General features: G+C 46.1%; 1 protein-coding gene across 1 annotated transcript in view; it reads right to left on the bottom strand.

The window, feature by feature from the left end:
* The window catches only part of Nlrp3 (NLR family pyrin domain containing 3), a 34,839-nt gene that overhangs the window by 8,184 nt on the left and 1,460 nt on the right, over positions 1 to 25,195 (bottom strand). The window contains exons 2-7 of the mRNA XM_042669535.1: positions 24,711 to 25,072; positions 13,876 to 13,989; positions 9,605 to 11,360; positions 6,180 to 6,350; positions 3,208 to 3,378; positions 1,485 to 1,655 (exon numbers count right to left, since the gene is read on the bottom strand). Coding sequence (XP_042525469.1) covers positions 1,485 to 1,655; positions 3,208 to 3,378; positions 6,180 to 6,350; positions 9,605 to 11,360; positions 13,876 to 13,989; positions 24,711 to 24,993 — 2,666 coding nt within the window. The 5' untranslated portion in view covers positions 24,994 to 25,072. The remainder of the gene's footprint in view (positions 1 to 1,484; positions 1,656 to 3,207; positions 3,379 to 6,179; positions 6,351 to 9,604; positions 11,361 to 13,875; positions 13,990 to 24,710; positions 25,073 to 25,195) is intronic.

Raw genomic sequence — 25,195 nt, 5'->3', positions numbered from 1 at the left:
GGAAAGGGAAGGAGAGCTAGCTTGGGCTTCAGAAAGCCTGAGGCACGTCATCAGGCAGCGGCGGCCCTGGAGATGAAGGCAGGGCCAGGAATCACCAAGCTGTGTGTGTGGTGCGCTCTGCGGCCTTGCACCCTTTCATCTAGGTGTCCTGAGACAAAGTCAGGCACTCCTGGGCCTCATTTTTCTTTTCCTCAAATCAGGAGTCCTGGTAGCCATTTTTGACTCATCTTTCTGAGGTCAACCAAAGTAACTCACGTGTGTGCGTGTGCACGCACCAGTACTCAAGTTGAACTTTAGGCTTGAGTGCTCCCTCAGCTTTTTCACTCAAGTTTCGTGCTCTAACACTTGAGCCACAGCTCCAGTTCTGGCTTTTTGGAGGCTAACTGGAGAGAAGTCTCATGAACTCTCATGTCCAGGCTGGCTTTGAACTGTGATCTTCATATCTCAGCTTCCTGCTAAGACAATAGGCAGCCAACTGATACTTTCTAGTCTTATTTACTGCAGAATTCCAACTTCAAAACCTGGATACAACTGCCAAAAGATTCTGAAATTATCCTTTGCTACTGCCACAGGAAGCAAACATTGTACCATGCAGTTCAAAGAGAGACATTAAAAAGCCAGCCCTTACAAGAGAGAGCATAACTAAAGAGGTGGAGATGCTAATTTGCATTGTGGTTGGGGATTCAGGGACAGGAAGACCTAAAACGTAAGTGCTGTATCTGGGGAATGGGGCTGGAGTTGCTTCTTGGACCCCTGGAGAGAAGGACAAGGACCAGTGGCACAGAAACCAGTGCGACATGGAGAAGAGCTCTCCCAGGGCAGTAACCTTGCGTGCTTGCAAGACTACAGACATAACATGGGTAGCCATCCATGTGACTGCTTTACAAGTCACCACCCAAGGGCTATACAATCTAAAAGGTTTCTTCCCATTCTAAGAACCCTCAATTCTATCATCTTAAATTGACATAAATTATTAACAATAATCAAGTGGTCCCTCTGTATGTTTGGGCAATTGATTACACAACTCTCAAGGAACTAAAACCCACAAGTGCTCAAGTTCCTTATATAAAATGGCTTAGTATTTGCACATCCTATGCACATCCTCCACATACTTTAAATGATCTCTAGGGTATGTATAGTATCTAATAGAAGGCATGCTGTTACACTATATATAATTGTTATGATGTACCACTTAAGGAGTGATGACAAGGTAAAAGTTTACATATTTCAATGATATAATATTTTTCAAATATTTTTATTCACAGTGGTTAGCTGAATATGCAGTGCTGATCCTGTAAATATAGAAAGCCACCTGTATTCAGCAACACACAGCTAATGCTTCAAACCCTTTCTGATCTTGTTATTACTGGTCTCTACCCTCAGCTCCACCCAGTTAACTTTTTTTAAGAGTAACCCCATCTGTATTTTCCAAATAATTTATCTTTGCGGAGGATTTTCCTTTCTGCTGAGATACAAACACTTACCCCAGTTTCTGCAAGTTACATTGCGGATGCTTCACCTTTTCACATAAAATTCCAACTCCCAAATCTCCCAAGGCATTTTCCCCAACATAAAGTCTGGTCAGGGAGCAGCTGGTGCTGAGGACGGTCGCCAGATCCTGACAACAGGCCGATGTGAGGCAGCAACTGACCAACCTTCCACAAAGACAGGAGAAAGTCAGGGTCACGTCTGTCCCCCCTCCACCACACACTGAGGTGACCCCTCTCCTTCGGTTCACACATAGGAAGAGGGTGCTCGGTGTAGTAACAGGTAAGCACCTTCCAAACACATCTTCCCTGCCCCTACAATCATGGGATGGGGGTGGGGACGCGGGGGGGGGGGGGGCCGCACATGCGCGTGTGACAGTACTGGGGCTTACACTCAGGACCTGCCACTCGCACGTGCCTTTTTTGTTCACAGCTGAAGCTCTACCACTAGAGTCCCTCCTCCAGAATGGTTGCTTTACTGGTTAATTGGAGACAGAGTCTTGTGGAATTTTCTACCCAGACTGTCTTTGAACTGGGATCCTAAGATCTGACTCGTGTGGCTAGGATCACAGACATAATTCAACAGTGTCCAATAACAAATATATGGTTTTTTTGTTTTTTGGTGGTGGAGCTTGAACTCTGGGCCTGGGCGCTGTCCCTCAGCTCTTCAGCTCAAGGTGGGTGCTCTACTGCTTAAGCCACAGGGCCACTTCCAGCCTTTTCTATTTATGTGGTGCTGAGGAATGGAACCCAGGGCCTCATGCATGCAAGGCAAGCACTCTACCACTGAGCCACTAAATAATAAAAATAATAGCAAATAAAACAAATAAATAAATAAATATTATTTATTTATGGTGATAAACTTATTACAAATAAATGTATGGAGCTGGATGCCAGTGGCTCATGCTGGTAATCCTAGCTATTCAGGAGGTTCTGAGAGTCTCCAGTTAATCATAAAAACTGCCAAAAGGGCCTGGGAAGGTGGCTCAGTGGAAGAGTGCTGGCCTAGCATGCATGAAGCCCTGGTTTCGATTCCTCAGTACCACATACACAGAAAAAGCCAGAAGTGGTGCTGTGGCTCAGGTGGTAGAGTGCTAGCCTTGAGCAAAAGCAGCTCAGGGACATCGCCCAGGCCCTGAGTTCAAGCCCCAGGACTGGCAAAAAAAAAAAAAAGAGAGAGAGAGAGAAAGAGAGCATCATTGTTTTCCACAGTTTTGCATTCACTAGCAATGCACAAAGCTCTAATTTCTCCCATTCTTGGCCACTCTACTTCACTAGGGTTTTTTATGTTTTTTTTTTCTATAATCATCATGGTAATGAGCTAGGCCTGCCATTTTTTGGCACTTTTTCTCTTGTTTAGAATCCAAGTGACTCAGAAGCGGTCAGTGACAAACGCAGTGTTTCCATTACCTCAGCCCGATGTGAAGGCTCAAGGTTCATGTCCTAAAGCATTGTATTGCAGTAGTTTTGTTTTCTCAGCTATATCATACATACCTTAAAGGCAACCATCTTTTTTTTTGTCATTTGCTGGACTCTCATACGTGGCTTTCCTCATGCAAGCACTAGCTGACTAAATGACTGGCAAGCAAACAGATGAGCACAAAATCTTCGGGCAGATAGGAGGCTGTTCTCACACAAGAACACCAGCTCCTGCTGTTCTCACTGAAGTCAGAGCTCTCCAAACAGACAGAGCTTCTAAGAGACATGAATGCAAACTCACCAGAGTTTCTTCAGATTGCAGGATAGATGCTTCAGCCCCACACACAAGAGTCTGATTCCAAAGTCTCCCAGGGCATTGTCACTCAGGTCCAATTCTATCAGCTTCTGGTTGCTGCTCAAGACTGAGGAGATGTCAAAACAGCACTGATGGGAAAGGCCGCAGCGTCCCAACCTTCATGCCAAGTACAGAAGCAGAGCGTCAGAGGCCTCTCACCGCTCTCACAGTTTAGACCTTACTTAAGGTCATGTGCTGAGGCTACCTTGTGGAAGTGGGGTCTGTGAATGAAGCAAAGTCACTGGACGTGCACCTTGGAGGGAATATTGGGGCCATGGTCTCCTCTCTCTCTCTCTCTCTCCACTATGATGTAAATAAACTCCTCAAAATAAACCCTTCTGTTTGTACATTGCTTTTCTGAGATTGTCTCATGGATAGAGGTCTGACTCTAACTGCCCCTCCTTACAGTCTTCCCTCAGTTTCTTCACCAGGAAGGGGCTTGTGTAACAAAGTTCATGGCAGGCAGCTCATCTGACCAGAGAGCTCCTGACACAGACCAAGACACAGCATTCCCAGGCTCACTGGCTCACAGCCTGAGGACACAGTGTTCAGGGCTGGGCACTGTAAATAATGCCAGGAATGTCATGATCCACCCACAGGTGCACAAATAGAAGCCTGTGGTTTCCATTTCTTTGGTATTTCTAATAGTTGAAGTACCAGCACTGGACACTGATGACACAGACTTCCTGTCCTTGCCAACACTGTTCCTCTTTTTTGCTAGCTGACTTAATCTGGGCATTCCATCTGTACTGAAGGAGAAATTAAGAGAACAGGAGCTCTGGTTCTTGATTTGTTACATATTATTGTTTGTGTATGGGTTGTTCTACAAGGGTTCATGTGTCAGATACTTGATTTGTAGGGATATAGGGAGATTGTGGAACCTTTAAAGGTGGGGCCAAATGCAAGGTAATTCTGTCCTCAAAAGAAATTAACATAGTTCTTATGGGATCCCATTAGTTCCTACAAACAACTAATGATATGAAGAGTATGAACTTTCCTCACTTTCTGGTTTTCTTTCTCAATATGTAATCTCCCTCTCTGGCCCACATTCCCACAGTGAGTAATCCACCATATTCCCTCACCAGACTGCTTGGACTTTCAGACTCTAAAACTGTGAGCTAAAGAAATCTCTTTATAGCCAGGTGCCAGTGGCTCACGCCTATAATCCTAGCTACTCAGAAGGCTGGGATCTGAGGATCGCAGTTCAAAGCCAGCCCCAGCAGGACAGTCTGTGAGACTTTTATCTCCAATAAAGCACTAGAAAACCGGAAGTGGCGCTGTGGCTCAAGCGGTAGAGCGCTCACCTTGAGCTGAAGAGCGCAGGAACGGCGCCCAAACCCAGAGTTCAAGCCCTCGACCAACAACAACCAAAAGAACTCTTTTAGTTTTTCTTTACTTATTTTTGTTGGTCGTGGGGCTTGCACTCTGGGCCTGGACGCTGTCCCTCAGCTCTTCAGTTCAGGTGAAAAAAAAAAGACACAAGAGGTCGGGCACTGGTGGCTGAAACGTGCAATCCTAGCTACTCAGGAGGCTGAGATCTGAGGATTGTGAAATGGTTCAAAGCCAGCCCAGGCAGGAAAGCCTGTGAGACTTTTATTTCCAGTAAACTAGTCAGAAAAAGCGGGAAGTGGTGCTGTGACTCAAATGGTAGATAACGCACACACGTGTGTGAGCACATGCTCACACACAAGGCACAGGAAAGCATCTGTGACATTTCAACCTATCCAAACATTGTGCTGTGCTCTAACTCAGGAAGCCATGATGGTCTCTGAGGAAACTCTCCAGTTATCATCTAGGAACAGAGCCCATGAGGAAATGAAAGGCACTCAGAGTTGTAGACTTTTTGTTTTACTACTGAGAAATGACTCTTTTCAGTTCCTCTTCATTTTTCCCCATTGAAACTCCCCAAACTGACCTCCACTACATTCTGTCTCCCCACGTACAGTGACTGGAATATGTCCTCCAAAAGTTCTTGTGTGGAAATCCTACTCAGGAGGCCACAAATAACAACTATGATCTCCAAATACTAATTATGTTAAAATGAGCTGTTAGTTTGTGATTGCTTCCTTGTAAGAGCCAGGTTAGAGCCAGGTACAGGTGGTTCAACATGCTTTTAATCCTAGCTACTCAGGAGGCTGAGATCTGAGTATCCAAGTTTGAATCTAGCAGGGCAGGAAAGTCCATAAGACTCTTATGTCCAATTAGCTATCCAAGAATCTGGGACTGGAGCTGTAGTGGTAAATTGCCAGACTTGAACAGAAAAGCCGGCAAGAGCTCAAGGCTCTTATGTTCAAGCCCCAATACTGGCACTTATTTAAAAAAAAAAAATGAGGGCTGGGAAGACGGCTCAGTGGTAGAGTGCTTGCCTTGCATGCATGAGGCCCTGGGTTCGATTCCTCAACACCACATAAGTAGAAAAGGCTAGAAGTGGTGCTGTGGCTCAAGTGGTAGAGTGCTAGCCTTGAGCTGAAGAGCTGAGGGACAGTGCCCAGGCCCAGAGTTCGGGCCCCTTGACTGAGCGGGAGGAAAAAAAAAAAAAGCTAAAAAAAAATGAGGTTAGCACATCTATATTGTGTAAAGTTATCAGAAGAAAGGAGTTATCTACAAGCCAAAAGATGAGTCCTCAGATAAACCAACGCTGCTGCCAGGCACTGGTAGCTTACGCTTATAATCCTAGCTACTCAGGAGGCTGAGATCTGAAGATCACAGTTCAAAGCCAGCCCAGGCAGGAAAGTGCATGAGATTCATCTCCAATTAATCACACAGAAAACAGGAAGTGCAACTGTGGCTCAAAGTAGCAGAGCACTGACCTTGAGCAAAAGAGTCCAGGGATAGCGCCCCCTCCCCCACCCCGACAGACAGACAGACAGACAGACACACACACACACACACACACACACACACACACAGGGACTTACCACAGTCTCCGAATGTTACAGCCAGGATTCTGGAGTGTTTCGCACAACACCCTCATCCCTGGGTCCCCCAGCACATTGTCGCTTAGGTCTAGCTCAGTTAGACTCGTGTTACTGCCCAGAACGGAGAAGAGGCCCCGACAAAAGCTGGACGTTAGACAGCAGTTCACCACTCTAGAAATGAGAAGGCAGAAGAACAGAAAAGAACATTGATCTCTAACAAGAAGAAACGAGTAAGAGCCCAGGGTGCTTGGCACCGTTCATACAAATGATTCCCAGGAGGAGGACATGGTGGCACCATCTTTTTTTTTTTTTTGCTGGTCATGGGGCCTGAGCTCTGGGCCTGGGCGCTGTCCCTCAGCTCTTCAGCTCAAGGCTAGTGCTCTACCACTTGAGCCACAGTGCCATTTCTGGCTTTTTCTGCTTATGTGGTGCTGAGGAACTGAACCCAGGGCCTCATGCATGCAAGGCAAGCGCTCTACCACTGAGCCACCTTCCCAGCCTGGCACCCATCTTTAATCTCAGCACTCAGGAAGCTAAGGTAGGGAGGATCTCAAGTCAAGGCCAGCTGAGCTGTACAGGAGGATCTTGTCGGAGGAGGAGGAGGAGGAGGAAGAGGAAGAGGAGGAAGAAGAAGAGGAAAAAGAAAAAAAAGGGATGAGGGAGCCCTCCTGGGGCTTAAGAAGTAGATCACAAATCCAAAGAATATTCATGGAGGAGTGAGAGGGTAGGTGAGACTTTGAAGAGAACTTCTACCTTTTGACAAAAAACTGAGAGCCTTTGGCCAGTCATGAGCATCGTCCACCCTCCCTCAGCAGTCAGCTGACCTGTCCTAGTTGGACCCTCTGGAATTACTGCTCTAAAAAGAGACTGTCACATGGTAAAAGGGATGTCACTGACCAAGATGCATTACATTTTTTTTTTTTTTTGGGTCTGGTCGTGGGGCCTGAAATCTGGGCCTGGGCGCTGTCCCTCAGCTCTTCAGCTCAAGGCTAGTGCTCTACCACTTGAGCCACAGTGCCACTTCCGGCTTTTTTCTTTTTGTTTATGTGGTGCTGAGGAATCGAACCCAGAGCCTCAGGCATGCAAGGCAAGCGCTCTACCACTGAGCCACCTTCCCAGCCCCGATGCATTACATTTATAAACTGCTTTTTAATGGCAATTCCTGTATAACTACTCAAAGATAATAAAATATTTTTTTTCCGGTTGTGGGGTTTGAATTCTGGGCCTGGGCGCTGTCCTTGTTCTCTTCAGCTCAAGGCAAGCGCTCTTCAGCTCAAGGCCAGCGCTCTACCACCTGAGCCACAGCAACACTTGCTGTTTTCTAGTGGTTTATTGGAGATAAGAGTCTCACAGACTTTCTTGCCCCCGCTGGCTTTGAACTGTGATCCTCAGATCTCAGCCTCCTGAGTAGCTAGGATGACAGGCATGAGCCACCAGTGCCCGGCTTAATAAAATAATTTTTTAAAAGAAAGAGGAAAGCCTCTCGCATGGGCTGCACAGCAGCAGAGTACATTCTCAAAAATCCTGAAACCAGGGCTGGGAATGGCTCAGTGGTAGAGCGCTTGCCTTGCATGCATGAGGCCCTGGGTTCGATTCCTCAGCACCACATAAGCAAAAAGAAAAAAGCCGGAAGTGTTGCTATGGCTCAAGTGATAGAGTGCTAGCCTTGAGCTGAAGAGCTGAAGGACAGTGCCCAGGCCCAGAGTTCAGACCCCACGACGGGACCCAAAAAAAAAAAAAATCCTGAAACCAGGCTGTGCCCATAGATATAAAGTCAGAATCTCTGAGTGAGATCATTCTATATTAATTTTAAGCCATTCCAGAAATTTACATTTAAATTACCTGAAGCTCCTGTTAAAATGCAGTTTGAGCTGGGAACTGGTGGCTCACACCTGCACACCCAGCTACTTGGGAGACTGAGGTTGGGAAGATCATGGCTCTAGGCTTTCTGGATGGGAAAGTCTGTGAATCTCCTTTCAATGGAAGAAGCTCGGCATGCCTGCCATCTCAGCTACTGTAGAACATGAAAAATAGGGGGATCGTGGTCCAGGCACAAACACAGGGAAGAAGCAAGACCTTGACTCAAAACTATTCAGTGCATTGCCAGGTGCCAGTGGCTCACACCTGTAATCCTAGCTACTCAGGAGGCTGAGATCTGAGTATCTTAGTACAAAACTAGCCCAGGAAGGAAAATCTGTGAGACTCTTAACTTCAATGAACTAAAAAAAAAAAAAAAAAAAAACTAGAAATGGAACGGTGACTCAAAAATAGTAGCATACTACAAATAAATAAATAAGTGATCAATGCAAAAGTTGGGGCTGGGGCTATAATTCATTTAAATGGAGTGCAAGGTCCTGAGTTCAAACCCCATACTGCCAAAAAAAATTTAAACTGAGGAATCTGACTGCAAAGGTCTTCAATTCTGCATTTACAATGGGCACCTAGTATCACTTCACCACTGGTCTTTCCGAAGGTTCTAGAATCCAAAGCAATCATTACCTTCTCTGTAAATGTCATCTAGAAAGTGGATGCATACCTCACTTCTGACCAGGAACTTTAGCCAGGCCCTGTAAGCCATCACTTTCTTCAAAGGTGCATGATCTTGGTCATACCTCTTGTTCTCTCCTCTTTTCTTTTAGGACCTTAAGGAGCATGTCTTCCTTCTTTTCTGTCTCCCTCTTTTGTACCTCCCTCCTACATTACTGTAACCTGAATGCCCATCTCTCCCCTGTCTAAATGAATAAGTAACAAAATCATCTTGATCCCCTAGCCCCCAGTGTGATGGCATTAGGAGATGAGGTCTGTGGGGTGATTAATCATGGTGCTCCATAAGTGAGCTTAGTGCCCTTATAAAAGGGAGCTTAAAAGAGCAGTCTTGCTCCTTCAATTAGGGCAGGACATAGCACAGAGGCTCCAGCCTCTCAACCATGGTCTTCTCAGCTTCCAGCTTGTGATAAATTGATCTTGGGCTGGGAAGGTGGCTTAGTGGTAGAGGGTTTGCCTTGCAAGCTCGAGGCCCTGGGTTCGATTCCTCAGCACCACATAAGAAAAAACCCGGAAGTGGCGCTGTGGTTCAAGTGGTAGAGTGCTAGCCTTGAGCTGAAGAGCTGAGGGACAGCGCCTAGGCCCAGAGTTCAGGCCCCACGACCGGACCCAAAAAAAGAAAAAGAAAAATGAACTAAAAGAATGAACTAGAGTGAACATTTTCACACCTGCTCCATATCCTGATTCATTGTGCTGAACTGGCATTCCTTCCCAAATGTGAGTGTCCTATATTCTGGGAGTATTGAGTCTGATGGTGTTGCTATGTAGCTTGACAGTTATAGTCAGAAAATGTTCAAAAGAGAGAAAAAAGAAGGCAACAAGCAAAGTAGCCAGAAAGCAGCTGCCATATTCTACCACCTTCTGGAGGTCACCCTCCTTACGTGTGAGCGCTGGTATCGCGAGGGCCTTGGAGGGCACAGCGGGCCATGCCCGCGTGTGGACTGTCTTCCTCCTCCTCTTCTTCCTCCTTGGGCGAGTTATGGAGAAAGCCCAGGGAAAGTGTTTCTACTCTGTGACAGTTCTCAATGCAAAATGAAGAAACCATGTGGTCCATTCTGGTGGAGAGATTGACCTCAATTTTGGGGAAGTGGTCCATGGCCCTTCTCACAAAGTCCTCCTCCTGCATCTCATACAGGCAATAGAACAGCTCCAGCTGGCTGGGCTGCATCTGCAGCTTCTTGGCCTTGGCTTTTGCTTCAATCCATTTCAGCAGCTCCAGTCTGATTTGCTGGGAGATCTTACAACTTAATTTCCTCTCCAAATAAGAGGTTCTCTCCTGATTTACAAGGCCAAAAAGGAAGCGGACCACAAAGATCAGATATCCCTTTTCGAATTTGCCATAGTTTTCCAGGAGCACCGCCACATCTCGGTTTGGAAGCTCTGAACAACTCCTGGACTTGCTCCTTGTCATCACATTGTCTTCTTCCTCTTCCAGCAAATAGTACATAGCAGCAAAGAACTCCTGGAAAGTCATGTGAATAAAGCTGTAGAATTTCTCACAGTCCACTTCCTTCTGGAACACGTTCATCCTCAGGAAAGCAGACACATCCACCTTCTGCAGGCCGTGATTCCTGAGGTCACATTCCTCAAATAAAATTTTCTGGTTCCAGATTCCATCAGCAGCCAAAGAGCAGAGCCCACGGAGGTTGGCATGGAGGTGGGGCTCTTGGCCCATTCCTCGGGACTGCAAGAGACTGGACAGGAAAAAGACATAGACTGCAGTGGTGGTCTTAGAGGTCTGAGCGAGGCTCTTGCCACTCTGCATCTGCTGCATTAGCCCTGTACACACAATCCAGCACACCAAGGGGATGAAGCACATGGTGAAGAGGACCTCATTCTCCTGGATCAGCCTGAAGGCCTCACTGGCCTGTGCCTCATCTGAGAAATACTTGAAGAAATACTCCCTCCTTTTGGCTTCAGAGAAACCCAGGATCTCTATGTGACGTGGGTGGTCCAGCAGGTGCTGCAGCTTCTCCAGGGCCACTGGTCTCGTAGTGATGAGCAGAGAGGCCTCAGGCAGCAGCTTCTTTCTGATGAGGCTGCTCAGGAGAATGTCCCCCCTCTCAGCCTTCTGCCAGTCTGTGCAGAGCGCTCCTATGTGCTCATCAAAGGCACCCTGGAGCTCGTCAAAACCATCCATGAGGAAGAGGACCCTGGAGGGCTTGTGCATGATCTTGCACAAGGGTGGGTTGGGGTCAGGGCAACAGCTGACAATCAGGTCCCCCAGGCTCCTCGACATCACAAGGCTCACCTCGCGACAGTGGATGTAGAATAAATAGTCAAACTTATCTTGGAACAGCTTCCCTGATGCCCAGTCCAGCATAATCTTCCTGGCCAGTATTGTCTTCCCAATGCCTGCCGCTCCCTGGAATACCACCGTGTGCACGGGCTCAGAGTGTTCATCATCGGGATCAAACAGCGATTCCAGCTTAATAGGACTCATGGGGCTGTCCCATATCTTGGTCCTGCCAATGGCCAGCAGCTCATGCTCCCTCTCCTGCTGGCTTGGGTGCTCCTTGACCAGCTGCAGCCGCGTGTAACGTTTATTGAGATTCACACTCTCACCTAGACGTGCATTCCTATCTTCAATACAGTGGAATCTACTTCTCACATGTCTTCTGTACTTCTTACAGTAATCTATGACAGAGACAGAAAGTTAGACTGTAGAAGTAGCCTACACATATCTGAGATGAGCAACAAATAAGCCTGAAAAAATACATTCACAAAAATAATAATAATAATCCTGTGCCCTGAGAAGGAGTATTGAAACAGACTCTGGTGGCTCATGCCTATAACCCTAGCTAATCAGGAGGCTGAGAACTGAGCATTCTGATTTGAAGCCAACTCAGGCTGAAACCTCCATGCGACTTATCTCCAATTAATCACCAAAAAGCTGCAAGTAAAGATGCTTCAAGTGGTAGAGCACCGCCTTAAGCAAAAATGCCAAACCCCTACTCAGGAGGCCGAGATCTGAGGATTGCAGTGCAAAGCCAGCCTAGTCAGGGAACTCCATAAACCACTTAGAAAATCGAAAGTGGTGCTGTGGCTCAAGTGATAGAGTGCTCACCTTGAGCTGAAGAGCTGAGGGATAGTGTCCAGGCCCAGAGTTCAAGCCCCACAACCGAGGAAAAAAACAAAACAAAACGCCAAACCAGAGTGCAAGGCCCAGTACTGGCATAAAAATAAAAAGGTGTGTTTGGGGGACACTAAAAACTGTGAAGTTCCAAGAACACAAATGTAATGTGAGCACTGACTGTGAACTAGAGAAGCAGACATGTGTTACTCCTGTTTGCAAATGTGAATCAATGAAGCATAAGATACAGGCTCATATTAAAGCAAGTTTGCATTCCTACGAAGGAAAATAAGGGGTTGGAGATGTGGCTCATGTAGTAAAGCACCAACCAATAAGCAAAAGCATCAGATACTGAATTCTGGTACCAGTCTCAGGAAAAAAAAAAAAAAAAAAAAGCCGGGCACCAATGGCTCATGCCTATAATCCTAACTACCGAGGAGGCTGAGATCTGAGGATCACAGTTCAAAGTCAGCCCGGGCAGGAAAGTCCATGAGACACTTATATCCAATAAACCACCAGAAAACCGGAAGTGGTGCTGTGACTCAGGTAGTAGAGTGCTAGCCTTGAGCTGAAGAGCTGAGCGACAGCGCCCAGGCCCAGAGTTCAAGCCCCATGACCAACCAAAACAAACAAACAAAAGAAAAAGAAAACAGATTTGCAACCTAGAGAAAATAGCAGTTAGGGAGAGAAACAGAAAGAGTAAGTTTTCTAGTCTTTTGGCTCTGAAAGGCCCCCAAAATCTAATGCCCAGTGTTTTATATACACAACTAACTAAAAGACAAATGTACATGCAGTCACCAGCCAGAAAATCTTGTTTGAATCTTACACCATTAGTCTGAAGCTCATACCATTTTTTTTTGTGGGGGGGTGGGCCTGGGCACTGTTCCTGAGCTCTTCAGTTCAAGGTGAGTGCTCTATCACTTGAGCCACAGCACCACTTCTGGTAGTCTGAGTGGTTTATTGGCATAAGATTCTCACGGACTTTCCTGCCGGGCTGGCTTTCAATAGCAATCCTCAGATCTCAGCCTCCAGAGTAGCTAGGATTACAAGTGTGAGCCACCAGCACCCGGCACTCAAGTCATTTTTGTGTATGTGTGCTGGTCCAGAGACTTGAACTCAGGGCCTGGAAGCTGTCCTTGAGCTTCTTTTGCTCAAGGCTTAGTGCTCTACCACTTGAGCAATAGTTTTATTTTCTGCTTTTTTGGTAGTTTATTGGAGATAAGAGTCTCATAGACAGGGGCTGGGAAGGTGGCTCAGTGGTAGAGTGCTTGCCTTGCATGCATGAGGCCCTGGGTTGGATTCCTCAGCACCATAAGCAGAAAAAGCCAGAAGTGGTGCTGTGGCTCAATCGGTAAAGCACTGGCCTTGAGCTGAAGAGCGCAGGGACAGCACCCAAGGCCAGAGTTCAAGCCCCATGACCAAAAAAAAAAAAAAAAAGAGTCTCATGGACAAACTATGCAACTGGTGGGCAGGAGCAGGAGGAGGGAAATGGGGGAAAGCAAAAGAAGGAGTGACACTGCCCAAAAAGAACTGTACTCATTTTAGCAGGGCACCAGTGGCTCACACCTGTCATCCTAGCTACTCAGAAGGCAGAGATGTAAGGAGCACAGTTCAAAGCCAGCCCAGGCAGGAAATCTGTGAGACTCCTATCTCCAATCAACTACTTAGAAAAGGCCAGAAGTAATTGTAGCTCAAGTGGCAGAGCACTATTCTTGAGCACAAAGAGGCTCAGGGACAGCACTCAGGCCCTGAGTTCAAGCTCCAAGACTGACAGAAAAATAAAAAAGAAGTTTGCTCATTACTACCTGATTTATGAAATTGTAAACCCTCTACACAACACATCAATAATAACAATAAAATTATTTTTTTAATAAAAACCTCCCCTTATTTCTGGGACTCCAAGTAGCAATGAAAATGAGTTTGCTTCTTCAGCTAGCCGTGGATCTCCTAGCACTAGCCTTGCAACACACCCCAAGTAGCAGGAGCATGTGGAAGGGCCAAGTCACCCTGCTACTCAGCTGCACAGGGCCTCCTGATACAGATCTGGAAACAACTAGAAGCAGCACTCCAATTGCTTACCTTTCTTTTTCTTACAAGCTGAGATTCTGGAAAGGAACCCCAGTAAACCCATCCACTCCTCTTCAATACTGTCTTCTTGGCACACCACAGTGAGACTGGAATCATGTGTATTATCTGAACAGAAAAGGGAAAAACGCAGTGTCAAAACCCAAAACCCCTAACTCAGAGGACGTAATTGAGAACCAGTCTAGCACTTGGCGTGGTTCAGATGCTCCTGTCCTAGATATCTCCTGAATAAAACACGGCTCAGGGCTGCAGATGACAGGTGTGATGTCAGAATTACACATGGGAGTGTTGTGGCATACCTCACTTTGAAAGGATGGCCATCAGCTACCTGCTAAGCATTCTGTACCCACTATATTCAATCTCAAGTCTTCTTTTCCAGGCCCAGAAATCACCAAACATGTACAGCAGGCAATGGTGCTTTTACTCTCACCTGTTTCTGGCAGTATCTGGCTCCCTGATGTTGAGACGATTCCCAAAAATCTCCAGTGTCCTCAAGATGGCCATGGACCAAGAAGTGTCCCTCCTTCCCTGATTTCACTTAACTGCAAACCATTCTACTCACATCTTGAGCTTTCTCCTCTAGGTTTCTAGATCAAACCTACCAACTGTCATGTAACTGTGACCTCTCTGTACATCATCTTTACAACAACAATAAAAAATTAAGATACATTCATAAACTGATGTGTTTAATAGAAACTTCCTTGTATAGGTAAAGATAATAACATTTAAAATTACATACTCATAAAAAATAAAATAAATATAATAAGATAAACCACCAATTGGATTTATATATAGTTCAGTAATTCAAAATCCTGATTGACTTTAGATTCACCTAGGAGGCTTTTAAAAAGCTGACTCCAAAGGCTGGGAGTATGGCTTAGTGGTAGAGTGCTTGCCTAGCATCCATAAAACCCTGGGTTCCATTCTTCAGTACCATATAAACAGAAAAGGCTGGAAGTGGTGCTATGGCTCAAGTGGTAGAGAACTAGCCTTGAGCAAAAGAAGCTCAGGGACAGTCCTCTGAGTTCATCCCAGGACTGACAATTAATTTAGAAAAGACTGGCTCCACAATTCTACCCCCAGATGAAGAAATTTTTTTCTAATCTCTCTGAGAAGCCCAGGCACTATGACATATTAAAAGTTTCCAGGTGATTCCAAATGTAACTATAGCTAAGGATCACCAATCTAACCACCACTAATAACATATCCAAAAAAAAGTGTTTGATAGGAGAAATTTAGGCATGACAGAATAAAAGATAATCATCCGGAAAACACAAAAGCCAGGTGGGCAAGAGCCTAACAGCCAGATGGCTTTTGGTAGGTGAGAACTTATTCTGAGGGCAAATACTATTGGCAATCTGGTCATAAAGCAAAATCTAAATATTAACTCAAAACCTGAAGCAATTCTTACCCAAAGTGTCTCCTAACCCAGAAAAAGAATTTCAGCAGACAGTTTCTTTCCATTCAAATGCAAGCCAGACACCGGGGACTCACACCTATAATCCTAGCTATTCAGAAGGCTGAGATCTGAGGATTGAGGTTCAAAGCCAGCCCAGGCAGGAAAGTCTGTGAGCCTATTGTCTCCAATAAACCACCAGAAAACTGGCTGTGGCACTGTGGCTCAAGTGGTAGAGCACTTGCCTTGAACTGAAGAACCCAGGCCAAGAATTCAAGCCCCACGACTGACAAAAAAAAAAAAAAAAAAAAAAATGCAGATACACAAGTCAGCATGACCTAGCAGTTAAGACCACTTAGCATTTCGTCCAGTTGACCAGAATGAAATATGCACAATCAGAACCTCTTCTAAGTTACTTTCACCCGCTTGAAAGAAGGGAAAACACAGTAAATACTTCGTGGGTTTGCTGGATAAACAAAATGAAAGATACTGCCTGGCGAAGTATTTCTACAGCTTAGGCTAATTATACCTTAATTTGAGTATGAAAATACAAGCACTGTTACAATTGTATTATTATGTGCAATGGTAGAACACCCTCTGTCTCTTCAGACCCATGCCACACATTTCCTGTTCCCCATCTTGCTGTGTGCCTCATTATCTTTGGTGTATTTTATTCTTTCTTTCCCCAATACCAGCTAAGCATCATCACCTGTGATATTCAGGGCTATTCTGAGGTCTTCTTAGCATACTTCCCTTATGTGGAACATTAAGCAAAAAGAACAAGACTCTCCCCCAACATATACACAGGGATTAAGATAATTTCTTTGACTGAGCATAGCAGCACACACTTGTAATCACAGAACTCTGGAGACTGAGGTTGAGGATAATAAGCTCCAGCCAGCCTGGGATACATAGTAAAGCCCTGTCTAGAGAGACAAAAAGAGAGAGAGACAGAAAAGTACAGAGAGAGACAGAGAGAATGCATTTCTTTCACCATCTAATTCCTAAAGTCATGGCCATCACAAAGGCTTTTCTGTACAAGTTATATGATTCTCAAAGAGCAAGGATTCCCTCTGGAGCCATAGCAAGGATAAACTCAAGCTTATGAACCATGCAAGTAGACACTGGACAAGCCAAAACATGAGGAGCCAGGCAAAGAACTAGAAGCAAGTCTGGACACTAGAGAGATTCAGATAGAGCATCCCTAACAAAGGCAGGTTCCAAGCATAAGTAAAGTCTGGGCTTTTAAGTGGTTAGAAAAAGCAAACTGGGTGCTGGGAAGGTGGCTCAGTGGTAGAGTGCTTGCCTACCATGCATGAAGCACTGGGTTTGATTCCTCAGTACCACATAAACAGAAAAAGCTGGAAGGGGCTCTGTGGTTCAAGTAGTAGAGTGCTAGCCTTGAACAAAAAGAAGCTCAGGGACAGTGCCCAGATCCTAAGTTCAAGCCCCGTGAATAGTGAAAGCAAGCAGGCAAGCAGGTAGGCAAGCAAGCAAGCAAGAAAGAAAGAAATGAGGGGAAAGGAGAACGAAAGAGAAAAAGAAAAATGTTTTTATCCATCTTCCCACAGCATGCCTATGAAAAAGGGGGGGGGGGGGGGAATATAGTACAAGAAATGATTCCTTTAAATGCTGACTATAGCTGGATATGGTGGCACACATCTATAATCCCAGAAATTTAGGAGGCTGAGGGAGGAAAATCATAAGTTCTAGGTCAGTCTGGACCACAAAGCAAGTTTGAGGCCAACCTAAGCTATAAAGCAAGACCCTGCCTCAAGAAACAAGAAGAGTCAAGCACTGGTAGCTCACACCTATAAACCTAGCTAATTGGGATGCTAGGATTGGGAAGATTGTGGTTCTAGGTCAGCCCAGGCAGAAAAGTTCAGGAGAGTCCTTCTTCTCAACCAAAAGTTGGAGATGGAGGTAAATGAGAGACCAAAAATAAGTTTAGCAGTAATAAAAATAAGTTTAGCAGTAATTTCAGACAAAACTAAAACACTTGTCATCTGTTACTGGAAAGTAAGTGTTAGATCTGCACCAAGGCAAGATAACAGTAAGCATTATTAAGGGATCAGTCTGCCCTGACCAGTCCAGTTATTTGGGCAGTCTCTTCCTCCAACTCTGTCGAGAAAACATTTAGGACAAGACATAATTCAGCAGTCCTGTGGTTAGCCCCACTTATCCAACCAATGATGTATGATTTAACCCATCCTGTAACCGCTAAGCTAGAAAGTCCCTGCCCTTACTGGAAATGATCATACCACTAACCAATGAGCTTGACATCGTTCCCCCTGCTACATACTCAGTAAAAACCCTGCTGGACAAGGGGTAAGAGCTCACAACTCTGACTGACCTGCTGCATCAGTGACGATTGTGAGTCCAAGCTCAAGCTTGCAAATAAACGATTCTTTTGCTGTTTGCATTGGTTGTGGTCTCTGGGGCTCATCCAGGATCCCCCTCATAAGCCCACCCAGACGCCTGATCAGAGAGTCGCAAAGAATGTCCGGTAAGTCAAGGCATTGCTGCTTTGTAATTGTGTAGTATCTGTGTTGCCTGCAGGTTGGGGTTGGCAAGAAGTCTTGGCAGACGCGCTATAAGACAGCCAACAGGACCGGTGGGAGACTTCCCCCGGCGGATCCCCATGGGGGTAAACTATCCACTAATGTGGACATTTGAGATTTTTAGAGGGGGTTCGAGTCCCCTGGTGAGTGAATGGTGGTGAGATATTACCCCACTCACTGCCCGCCTGAAGTCTGGCACTTTCTACCTGATAGTTTATAGGTAGGCTGTTTTGGGAGTTTTTTGAGTCCCCTGGTGAGTTGGAAGGTGTTCAGGTCCCCTGTTGAGCCTGGCACTTTCTGTCTGACAGTCTACAATGTGCATGTTGTAAATGTGTTTTGTCCCAATGTTTGTATGTATGTGTTTTGGAATTCTTGAAACATTTCTCCTCCCAGATTCATTCTGATGCCAGAGCCCAGAGGAGAATGGCTAACACCCCCTTAATATCTGTTTCTCTCTCTAGCCCCTTTTTTTTTTTTTGGCCGGTCATGGGGCCTGAACTCTGGGCCTGGGCGCTGTCCCTCAGCTCTTCAGCTCAAAGCTAGTGCTCTACCACTTTAAGCCACAGTGCCACTTCCAGCTTTTTCTGCTTATGTGGTGCTGAGGAATCAAACCCAGGGCCTCATGCATGCAAGGCAAGCATGCTACCACTGAGCCACTTTCCCAGCCCCTCTAGCTCCTTTTTTATCTCTTTTTTTACTTGCACTTTAAACTGACCTCCCTCTCTACCCTTCACTGCAACCTCCTTCACCCTCTCTGGATCCAGAAGAAGGAGAGGGGGGTGAGGGGGGGGGGGGCGCGAGGAACCTGGAGGATCTAGCAATAACTTGGAAGGGCCAGTAGGGAGAACTCGCGGTCAGATGAAACTGCCACTGACCACCTGCAAGTGGTACCAGCAAGATCTTAGCCTCGGGCCTTAGCCCAGGGGGTCTGAGTATGGGGGAGAATCTGTCAGTCTGAGGAGACAGCCACTAGGGACTTCCTTCCCTTGCCCCAAGATGACTAGGAATTCTCCTCCGCCTTGGAAGGCCCCTGGGTCAACGTTTGCAGGAATCTAGAAGAAAAATCCTCCGGAGGTGAGTAGAGGGGGTTGAAGTCCCCTGGTAAGTGAATGGTGGTGAGATATTGCCCCATTCACTGAGACCTGATTTTGTCTTTGTGGCCACTTGTCTGTCTTGTTTACTTCAGTGTGTTTTCTGTTCTATGTTTTCTGAGGTAGGGAAGTTCTGGGTGAGAGTGGCAGGCTACTCAGCAGACTCTGGATTCAGCTTGCTGAGTGAGAACAGCGCAGAGTTCTGGTAGGGATAAACTGGGGCCCATTAGTCCCCAACTCAGCCTTCAGTTCTTGTCTAGTTCTGTTTTAGAATTGGTACCAGTTTTAAATGTGGATCCTTGGTTTTTGTGTTTATCTGTGTTTTTGTTATTTATTTGAACATCTCTGGGGGAATAAAAGACCCAGCCTCTGGCTGGGCTTGGTCACAGAGCTGCTAAGTCCCCCTTGTGTTACAGCAGCCAAGAGGCAGGGCATGGACAAGCCTCAGGCTGCACCTTCTCCCAGTGGAGGCTGCTGGAGGAGAGGCGAGGGTGTAGAAAGTTGTGAGCCTGGTCTGGACTTTCAGCTGCTCCAGACAGCTTAACAATTTGTAAAGTGCTCTTGTCAAAATTGGGTAAAAATCAGGCCAGTTTAGTTTCAGGTGACCCCCCCCCCCCACCCCCAGCCTTCCTCCAACAGAAGAGATTCAAAAGACTGATTAGTGAAATGCCTTGCTAAACAAGCAAGCCCTGGGAAAAAGACGTTCAACAAAGGTATTTAGTTTAAAAGAAAAATTGTCTTAAATTTTTGTTTGAAAACTTTAGAAAACGTACATACAACTGATTTTAATTTTTGTATGCTTTAAGATCTGAGTGTATTTTGTATGTGTTTGTGAACATGTTCAAGATAAGAATTGTCAGCATGCTGCAATAATTGGGTGAGTTTAAGTTTAAAATTGAAAAGGTTATGAGGTTTGGATGTTACCAAAATTTTTTTTTTAATCTTCACATTGTTTTAAAAGGCTTATTAAGGATTCTTTAACTTGAAAATTAGAAAATCTGGTATTTTCAATTCTAATTTTAAAATGCATAAAGCTGTTTACACTGTAACCAAGTTATCTGGCTTAACAAAAATACATTGGCTGCTTGGGATTTAGTTCTCTTGACTAAAATTTGGGGATAAATATTAGAAACTTAAATGTAAAGGTTAGTTTAACACTGTCAAAGACGTTACCTGTTCTGTCTGGCTGAAACTGTGTATTTCATTCAAGAACCAAGAGAAAAGAAAGGGGGAAAACTTAGAAGCCAACAGAAGACCTATCTTTAGGGGTGAGGGGTGAAATGGCAGAAGTACAGTTCAGTTGATCATGCATGATAGGACAGGCCCTGGGGGGATCCACAGATGGTGGGACAGGCCCTGGGAGGAGTCCACGCATGGTGAAAGAGGGTAAGCTGGCACAAATGCATCTAACCCTAAAGAGTCAGATTGGGTGCATTCCCATTCCACAGGAGGGGCCGAGTGGCCCATCTTTGTTCTGTCCCTTTTCCCTGCAGATAGACACTGGAAACATGATGGTTAAAATGAGTGGCGTGATGATCTGATTAGTATAGCTAAAACTGCCCCTTGGATGTGCTAAAATTAAAAAGGCCTTAAAAAGAGGGTTAAAAAGTTTATTTGTATAATGTGACTCACTTTCAATGATGTCCTACAATTAGGATATGTTTTTAAAAGTCATAAAGGAGCCTGGCGCCGGTGGCTCACACCTGTAATCCTAGCTACTCAGGAGGCTGAGATCTGAGGATCACAATTCAAAGCCAGCCTGGGCAGCAAAGTCCATGAGACTCTTATCTCCAATAAAGCACTAGAAAACCAGAAGTGCCACTGTGGCTCAAGTGGTAAAGCACTCGCCTTGAGCTGTAGAGCTGAGGGACAGCACTCAGGCCCCGAGTTCAAGTCCAGGGGGGACCAGCTAAGGGAAATGCCAATGAGGCATTTATCCCAGTGTGGAGAAGACACTCCTGGGACAAAAGCAATGGAGGAGCATCCAGAGGCAATAAGCCACTGCTTAGATGGCAGAAATAATGTCAGATCCTAGAGTCATTTGTGCGTGGCCCTTCAAAACTGGTCAGAGCCAGGAGGTCATGGGAAGATAGTTTGTAAGCATACCTAATGTCCATGACTATCTACCTTGTAAAGGACAAGAACTTGCCATCCTCTGTGATAGTAGTAAAAAGCTAAAATTATAAAATGTGGGGGATAGTTTAAATCCCAACCACTGTATGTGCCAAAGCTCTAATTGGCAGTAACTTTTGAACTGACACCAGCTACATAAAATTTATCTGTTCACAAAAAAAATTTGTAAACCTGAGAGTGTGTTTTAATGATATCTGTCTAAAGGCCTGCATAGGTAACTCAGGCATTGTTAGGATCACCTAAACCATCCAGAAAGATGCTTTTGCAAACCAGAAAGCTAAATAAGCTACTGCTGTAGCCAGAGAAAAGGTTTGTGCATTTGTCAAAAGTTAAAATATTGTTCTTAATGACATGTAACCCTGGTAACCTCTTTGTAAAATAGGCTAAGGTTATAGGTTCCTGGCTAGGTAGCATCAACACTCCTGAGTCAGCTTAGAGAAGTCACAGAAGATGGATCTTTGCCCATAATCCCCTTTTAAGAACAGGGGACCTTGGGCTGGGAAGGTGGCTCAGTGGTAGAGTGCTTGCCTTGCATGAATGAGGCCCTGGGTTCAATTCCTCAGGACCACATAAGCAGAAAAAAAGCCAGAAGTGGTGTTGTGGCTCAAGTGGTAGAGCCTTGAGCTGAGGGACAGCACCCAGGCCCAGAGTTCAGGCCCACCACTGGACCCCCCCCCCAAAAAAAAGAACAAGGGACCAGGGTCACTTTTAAATGTGGCAAAACAGACAGAAGGAAAAGCCATGGGAAATAGTGGTACAGGCCTGAGCCCACTATATCTGCCTAGAAAATCCTAGCCTTGTTAAAAGAACTATCTAGTTTAAAAAGTTGTCATCTTGGTAAATTGTCCTGGGCTATTGTCTAAATAGTCTTAAAAACTAGTGGGGTCTCAGCCTGCCAAGCCTATGCAATAACCACTGGTCTGTGTAGGAATTTGCAGCCCAGCACAAGGTGTGACAGTCCCTTGGAGCCACTGAGAGACCCTGCTGCTGCTGCTGCTGCTACAACCTGACAGTCACCTGGAGGAGATCCACATTATTACCCTGACCACCTCCACCGTGGAAAAAGTAGACTGAACTGCCTGATTCCATCCCCTAAGACTGCTTCCCCAGCGGAAAGCTGCTAAAACTAAGATTTAAAAAAACAACTGAAAAACCTAAAAAAAACAATCTTAAAAAGTGGATGTAATAGAAATTAAAATTAAAAAAAAAATAGCCAGGCACCAGTGGCTCACACCTGTCATCCTAGCTACTCAGGAGGCTGAGATCTGAGGATCAAGGTTCAAAGCCAGCCTGGCCAGGATAGTCCATGAGACTCTTACCTCCAATAAACCACTAGAAAATAGGAAGTGGCACTGTGGCTCAAGCGGTAGAGTGCTCACCTTGAGCTGAAGAGCACAGGGACAGTGCCCAAGCCCAGAGTTCAAGCCTCACGACCAACCAAAATAAATAAATAAATAATAAAACAAAATAAATAACCAGTGCAAGCCAGGCACCAGTGGCTCACACCTATAATCCTAGCTACTCAGGAGGCTAAAATCTGAGGATCTTGGTTCAAAGCCAGCCTATGCAGCAAAGTCCATGAGACCCTTATCTCCAGTAAATAACAAGAAAACCAGAAGTGGCTCTGTGGCTCAAGTGGTAAAGTACTACCCTTGAGCTGAAGAGCTGAGGGACAACACCGAGGACCAGAGTTCAAGCCCCATGACCAAAAACAAAACAAAAATAGTGCAGAAGGAATAAAGGATCAGTGCAGAGGTTGAAAAGGATCAAAGAATGTTACATATATACATGTATGTGTGTTTGTATGTATACATATGTGTACACATATGTATTTATGTTTATACGTGTATAGCAAATAATGAAATCACCACTTTGTAAACAGCAGACAGGAAGAATTGGAGCAATGGTTGGAAGGGGTAGATTTGTTCAAAGAACACTATCTGCATGTATGGTAATATCACAAGGAAACCTCTCATACTACAAGTGTAGGTTAACTCAAAAGTTAGTCATAATACTCAATGTACATATAAAAATGGAACTAGTAAACTTTAAAGGATGGTTGGTATTGGGAGAGATGGGGAGAATGATGAAAGACGTAAAATGAATTTGGGTACATGGCAAACACATTCATGAGGGCACACAACAAACACTAAGCATGGCTCCCTGCCTCACAGTCAAGAGTTAGACCATGGGTAGAGTCTTTCTCCACTAGGTGTTTCAGTCAGAAACAAAAACAATCAAAGGCCAGGTACCAGTGGTTCATGCCTGTAATCCTAGTTCCTCAGGAGGCTGAGATCTGAGGATTGTAGTGTGAAGCCAGCTGGGGTAGGAAAGTCTGTGAGACCCTTACATCCAATTCACTACCATAAAGCTGGAAATGAAGCTATGGCTCAAATGGTGAAGCATTAACCTTGAGAACAAAAGCTCAGGGACAGCACCCAGGCCCTGAGTTCAGGCCCCAGGACAACAGGACAAGCGAAAAGAAGGAGGAGAAAGAGGAGAAGGAAGAGGAGGAGGAGGAGGAGGAAGAAGAGGAGGAGGAGGAGGAGGAGGAGGAGGAGGGGGAGGAGGAGGAGGGGGAGGAGGAGGAGGGGGAGGAGGAGGGGGAGGAGGAGGGGGAGGAGGAGGACGAGGAGGACGAGGAGGACGAGGAGGAAGAGGAGGACAAGGAGGAGGAGGAGGAGGAGGGGGAGGAAGAGGAGGAGGGGGAGGAAGAAGAGGAGGAGGAGGAGGAGGGGGAGGAGGAGGAGGAGGAGGAAGAAGAGGAGGAGGAGGAGGGGGAGGAGGAGGAGGAGGAGGAGGAGGACGAGGAGGACAAGGAGGAGGAGGAGGAGGAGGGGGAGGAGGAGGAGGAGGAGGAGGACGACGACGAGGAGGACAAGGAGGAAGAGGAGGAGGAGGGGGAGGAGAAGGAGGAGGAGGAGGAGGAAGAGGAGGAGGGGGAGGAGGAGGAGGGGGAGGAGGAGGAGGAGGAGGACGACGACGACGAGGAGGACAAGGAGGAAGAGGAGGAGGACGACGACGAGGAGGACAAGGAGGAAGAGGAGGAGGAGGGGGAGGAGGAGGAGGAGGAGGAGGGGGAGGAGGAGGAGGGGGAGGAGGAGGAGGGGGAGGAGGAGGAGGGGGAGGAGGAGGAGGAGGAGGGGGAGGAGGAGGAGGAGGAGGGGGAGGAGGAGGAGGAGGAGGGGGAGGAGGAGGAGGAGGAGGGGGAGGAGGAGGAGGAGGAGGGGGAGGAGGAGGAGGACGACGAGGACGAGGAGGACAAGGAGGAGGAGGGGGAGGAGAAAGAGGAGGGGGAGGAGGAGGACGAGGAGGAGGAGGAGGACGACGACGAGGAGGAGGAGGAGGAGGAGGAGGACGAGGAGAAAGAAGAAGGAAGGAAGGAAGGAAGGAAATTCTGACATGGTATATAATATGAGGGAACCTTGAAGACAACATGCTAAGTGAGATAAACCATTCACAAAAAGACAAATGTGTCATGATTTCAGCTATATGAGAAACTCAGAACAGTGAAGTTCATGGAGATGGAACAGAAGACAGCATGGAGCACAGGGTAATGGACAGCTATGTTTAGTGGGTGAGCAGTAAGATCCTACACTTATTTGCCTCAAGTTTGTTTTGTTGTTTTGTTAGATAGTCTTTACTCACCCCACTCTAGCTGATCTCTCTTAGCTTTCTCATGTAGGTCTCTCCTGTTGATTTCAGCAAATATCCTCACAGCCATGGCCCAGGCTTTCTCTTCCCCATTGAAGGCAATCATGAGTGTGGCCAGGTCCACATGGTCTGCCTTCTCGAGCTGGCCCCTGGGGAGGGCAATGCAGCCCTCCCCTGGAGGGTAATCTTCTAAATGCATTTTGAATTTCTTAAGGTCTGCATCCTCCAGGTCTTCCAGATGGTGGGCGAGCTTGCAGCGGGTACTGGTCATGCTCATCGGCAACCCTCTCTAGGGTCCTCAGGCTCAGGTCCACGCTAACAGGCCAGGCAGTCAAACAGCATGTTTGACTGAGAGTCTATTAAAGACAACAAATTATCAGGAACTCAGAAAACATTATTATGCATGTGTCAAGACACCCTCCAAGCACATGCAAATTTGACATATCAGTTTAATTTAAAAATAAAAGTGCTGGGCTCTG

The sequence above is a fragment of the Dipodomys spectabilis genome, unplaced genomic scaffold (assembly GCF_019054845.1).
Source record: "Dipodomys spectabilis isolate Male_0828 unplaced genomic scaffold, ASM1905484v1 ptg000496l, whole genome shotgun sequence".
In the NCBI taxonomy this organism is placed as follows: domain Eukaryota; kingdom Metazoa; phylum Chordata; class Mammalia; order Rodentia; family Heteromyidae; genus Dipodomys; species Dipodomys spectabilis.
The sequence above is the reverse complement of the archived record's forward strand: the minus strand, read 5'-3'. Positions and strand labels throughout refer to the sequence as shown.